The sequence below is a fragment of the Stegastes partitus genome, unplaced genomic scaffold (genome assembly GCF_000690725.1).
Source record: "Stegastes partitus isolate 25-593 unplaced genomic scaffold, Stegastes_partitus-1.0.2 Scaffold1029, whole genome shotgun sequence".
NCBI classification, from domain to species: domain Eukaryota; kingdom Metazoa; phylum Chordata; class Actinopteri; family Pomacentridae; genus Stegastes; species Stegastes partitus.
In genome coordinates, this window is record NW_007578760.1 from 261,070 (window position 1) to 266,503 (window position 5,434).

The 5,434-nt window shown below is 38.1% G+C and overlaps 1 protein-coding gene across 1 annotated transcript; it reads left to right on the forward strand.

Moving 5' to 3' along the window:
• Positions 1–3,255: 3,255 nt before the first annotated feature.
• LOC103367225 (uncharacterized) lies at positions 3,256–5,427 on the forward strand (the record flags this gene model as incomplete). Its single annotated transcript, XM_008295194.1, has 4 exons — positions 3,256–3,771; positions 3,890–4,048; positions 4,155–4,250; positions 5,294–5,427. Coding segments are annotated over exons 1-4 (905 nt in total), but the record flags the coding sequence as incomplete, so codon positions are not given.
• Between the last annotated feature and the right edge of the window lie 7 nt (positions 5,428–5,434).

Consider the following 5,434-nt stretch of genomic DNA (forward strand, 5'->3'; position numbering starts at 1 on the left):
TTTTTTTTTTTTTTTAGGTTGGAAAATTAAGACCACATGCAATGCAAGTTCTGCAGTTTTACTGCAAACCAGGAAAATCTAATCAGACACTACGAGCTGTACCACAGAAGACCTCATCATTGGCCTTGTGTCCATTCCACCTGTGTTTGTGTCTTCAAAACCCGAGGAGCTCTGAAATCACATCTGTCTAGATTTCACAGCAAAGGTGAACCTGTTCATCAGTCTAACAGTATAACTTTCAAATGTGAGCTTTGTGATTTCCAAGAATTGTGCTCAGAAAGAGCTATTACAAAACATCTTGAAAATCATCTTAAGGTTCAGGAAACAGTTAAGTGTCCTTTTTTGGATTGTGAATTTAAAACAAATAGTTACTCAGGCTTCAGCTCACATAAAAGCAGAAAGCACAAAAGACACACAATCAGTGACTTAAGAAGTGTGGTTAAGTGTAGTGCAGGTAATTCAGTTGGCATCATTGAAGTGACCAGTGAAGCGTCAACATCTATACAGGATAATTTTAGTAGTGGTTCAGGGGAAGATGCAACTAATTGTTTGGATTCTGTACCTTATGAATCAATAGAACATAAGATTGCAAACCTTTTTCTGTCTATGCAAACTGTCTTACATGTGTCTCGAAGTGCAGTTCAAGAAATAGTTGAGGCAACTTGTGATATACTAACATCATCAAAATTGCATTGTTTTCAGTCTGTAGCAGAGGTCCTTCAAAAGCACAACATTTCAGCTGAAAATGGTCTTGTTCAAGAGATAGTGGATTCTGTATTTTCATCTAATCCATTACTAATAGCAACATCAGCAAAGGGCTCTCTATCTACAGACTACAGAAGGAACTTGTATTTCAAGAAGAATTTTACTTTTATTGAGCCAGTAGAATATCTTTACAAGCAAAACTGCAAAAATACATTTGTCTACGTACCTCTGACATCAGTGCTTCAGAACCTTTTGAAGCGTCCTGATTTTGTCAGTGCTTTGATTTTCAGTCAAGAACATTTAGCAGGTGTTTACAGGTCATTTCAGGATAGCTATTACTTTAAACAGAGTAATACTTGCACTGACAAAGAAAAAGACATCAGTTTAGCCCTTTACATCGATGAATTTGAAGTTTGCAATCCATTAGGTACGTCAAGAAAGATCCACAAAATAGTTGGAGTTTATTGGATTGTTTTAAATTTACCAGCACGGTTTAGGGCAGGTCTTACTTCTATCCAGTTGGCAGCATTAGGAAGAAGTGTTGATGTGAGGAAATTTGGGTATGAGAAATTTTTGGAGCCATTGTTAAAGGATCTGAAATACATTGAAGAGTATGGGGTAGAAGCCTCAGAGAACTTTGGAGTAAAACTGTTCTGTGTCTGTGCAGATAATCTCGGAGCACATAGCTTAGCAGGATTCCAAGAAAGTTTCACTGTGGATAAATTTTGTCGTTTCTGTTTGGTCAGTCGTAGTCAGATAGCAACTGTCAAAGCAAGAGACTTCCATTTGAGAACTCCTGAGCAGCACAACAGATTTTTGGAAGAGCTTAACCAAAACCAAGCTCTTAAGAGTGTGAATGGAGTAAAAAGAGAGTGTGTATTAAACAAGCACTTGGCTTTTTTCCATCCTGTGACTGGATTCCCCCCAGATATTTTGCACGATTTATTTGAAGGGGTTATTCCAATTGAATTAGCCTTGTGTCTTCAAGACTTAATTTCTAAGGGCTGTTTCACACTCGATAGGCTTAATCATAGCATCAGGTCATTTCCTTACAAATACTCTGACAAAGTCAACAAACCTAAGATTATTCCTAAAGCAGCTTTCTCAAAAGGTTCTATTGGGGGAAATGCACATGAAAATTGGGCATTGTTGCGGCTGCTTCCTCTCATGATTGGTGGCATTGTTCCAGTGGGTGAACCATCATGGGAAATTCTGATGGATCTGAAGGAGATAGTTGAAGTTGTTGTATCTGATAAATTCACAGAGGAGGCATTATGTTACCTAGCATGTAAGCTGTCAGATCATCACTCATTGCTTAAAGCAACATTTCCTAACTTCGTTTTGAAACCAAAACATCATATTATTGAGCATTACCCGCACCTCATACGCTGTTTTGGGCCGTTGGTGGACCTCTGGACAATGAGGTTTGAATCTAAACATGGTCTCTTCAAAAAAGTTGCCCGTGATGTACATAATACAAAGAATTTGCTGCTCTCCTTAGCAACAAAACATCAGCAGTCGATGGCCTACCATTTGGAAGGGCAGAGTCTCTTTACATCTGATCTTAATATTGAAAAGGTTAAAGCTGCTCAGGTGTCATCTTTGGATTCTCCCCACAGAAATGCTATTTTGACAAAATTTCCACATGCTGACACAGTCGCCATCTCCTGTAAAGTACAGCTGTTTGGAACAGAATATGCTCAAAACATGATTATCATGGCAGGACATAGCTTTGGACAGCCAGAATTTTTCAAGATATTGAGCATTGTGGTCTATTCTGGTAAAGTGTCCTTCCTGTCTAAACGACTTACTGCCTGGTACTTCGAGCATTATAGGTCATTTGAACTTGAAGACAGTGACTATGCTGAAGTTTTTGTTGTTGATGCTGAGGAATTAAGTCATTATTATCCTTTGACAGCTTATTCTGTTGGAGGAAAGCTTTGGGTGACACTGAGGGCACGTTTGTATTAAAGACAGAAAATGGTAAGTATTTTTCTGGAAATATATATCATAACTGATAATCATAGTGATAAAAAGTTTAGATAGTTTAATAAAACAATCTTCTCTGTTTCACAGGCACTATTTCGTGTTGTGATCTCAAAAGAGGAAGCTCGGCGTCTTCAGCTGTCTCAAGTTCCAGAGACAGTAGATGCCCTCATTGCTGCTATTAAAGAAAAATTACAACTTCAGGGAGACTTTTTGTTACAGTTTGAGGACCCTGAATTCCAGAATGCACTCTGCAATTTGTCTGACATTTCAGAGCTACCCCACGACCGTGCGGTCCTACACATCAAGTGGTTAAGAGTATCTCAACCAGAAGAATATGACAGCCAGTCTCTTGGCTCCATATCTTCACTGGACACTGTGAGCATGAACTCTTCAGGAAGCCAGACAAACAGCCTTTCTCCTTTGTCAAGGTATTTGCGCAGCATCTCAGAGTGGCCTGATCCATTTCCTATCCCTACTTTGTCTCTTGATGTAGAACTTAAATTAAGAAAGGGCAATGAGTCATATGAAAAAAACAAAATAGGCATTGATGTATCAAGAGACATGAAGATTGAAATTCTGGACAAAATTGCCCAAGTAGCTTTTGACATCAAGGCCTATCCAGATCATGATGAACTCGAATCCATTGCTTCAGCTCTGATAATCAAGTACCCTTGCCTCAAAGAGCCTGGTAAAGGCAAAGGCTATGAAGGATGGCTGGTTAGCATTCGGAACAAGCTCAATAATTACAGAGCAAAGCTGCGAGAGGCAGGTTGCAGTGAAGTGTCAGTTAACAAAAAACGAAAGCCAAATGGGGATGAAACTAAATACACCCTTAAAAGAGCTAAACGTGGAGAAGTGAACCATGTTCCTGAACATCCAGAACAACATGATGATGCCTCACTTGAGGAGCAAAGAGTTCTCTTGGTGGAAGCATCCAAGAAGGCACGACTTGATCATTCATTTATTAGGGAGAAGATGGACTTAACTTTCTCTCTAAGGAGAAGAGAGGTCGTGGAGGAGCAACCCATGGTGATGGAAATCCAGGAGAGATGGCCTGCTTTGTTCTTTAAAGAACAGGTAAGGGTTTACTATCTTGTGTCCCTTTGCATTTTTTTGTATGTGTAAATGTGAATTTATCATTTAGAATTCTCAGTAATTGGTCTGATGTGTACATGTCCTGAATATGTTTTGGCAGATCTGTGAGGAGTTTTTCCGCATCACAAACAAGGAATTGCTGGGAACATTCAGAGCTGCAGTGGACAAGTACACACCGAAACTTCTCCGGCTGTACCGTGCCCGAAAAGGAGCTTTTGGGAAGGACATGGAAAATCTCTTGGAGAAACTTGAGGATGAGGTACAATGTTATAAGTTTATTTAACTTTGGTTGGTCATGTGAAATATTTTTTGTTGTTTGCAAACTTTAAAAAAAAAATCTCAAAACAGCTTTGTATTTTTTATAGACCTCTAACATTGTCAGACATCGCAAGGATGCTGCACTTCGAGGCCTTCCAGTGTTCCTTCGGGACGAGCCCAAAGAACTTTTCAAACAATGTCTAGTAAGTATTACATATCACAAAAGAGCAGCGTTTTGATTTTGTGAGATGTGTGCATAAGTGCTTTAGTGCAGTGGTTCCCAAACTTTTTCAACAGAGCCCCCTTTTTGCCATTAAAAATCTTTTTAGCCCCCTTGTACACACACCCACAGCTTTCATTTCCTTTGATTGTAATTCTTTAATTTGTTTAAGCACTGTAATTAACTCGGATCTAAAACTTCAATGTGTAATTGTGTGTAATGAAAAAAAATCACTTATAGATTAGAAGCATGACAATCTATTATAATTTTTTATCCTCCAAATTGTTACTGTTGTTTTCACCATCTTTTCCTCAAAATTCCTTCTTGAATGAAAATTAACAAAACTAGTCAACAAAATGAATAAAATGGGGGAAAAAAATGCACCAAAGTATACAAGTGAATGGAATATTGTCATGATTTTTGCATCTAATTATTACAAACTGCAAAAGTAAGAAGAAAGAAGAAATATCTGACAGGTGTACCCTGCAAAATTAAAACATTATTTAAAATTTAAAAAGAATGTAATTTACTAGATGCACATTAAATCACCACACACAGGACTGATGATACATGAACATTTTAATTCTAGAACACAGCAGTTTGTAAGAAATATTATATTTAACTCTTTTTCACTCTATTACACAGTGTGTGATTGGTGTAAAAAAGCTGCAGTGTCGTGTTTGAAACTCACTTATGATAATCTGACAGATTATGTGTTTTCAGCCTTTTTGGTCCAACCAACATATTTGAGTCACTAAATGTCTCCAGATGTCTCCAATTTCATTTGTTTTTCGGGCTATTCCAATATAGGAAGAGCAAAATGCAACACATCTTAACTACAATGACACATTTTTTTCTTCTCCAAATTAAATTAATTTATTAATATCTTGTGGGATGGATCAGAAGTCTTGGCGGGTCTAATGTGACCCATAAGCCGCCATTTGATGAAAGTCAAAAATGTCTAAGTGGTTGTTTAATTTGTTTGGCATCATGTCGTCACCTTTTAACACTGCTCTGGTTTTACAGGAGTCTGATCCTAAAGATGAGTCTACCAAGGGAGTGGCTGTGGGCATACTCTTTGTTTTAGAGGACTGTGTTGCAACAACTTCATCTGCAGTGGTGCAGAACATTGCTGTGATTTTGGAGGAAACCATTGTCCTGCAGGAC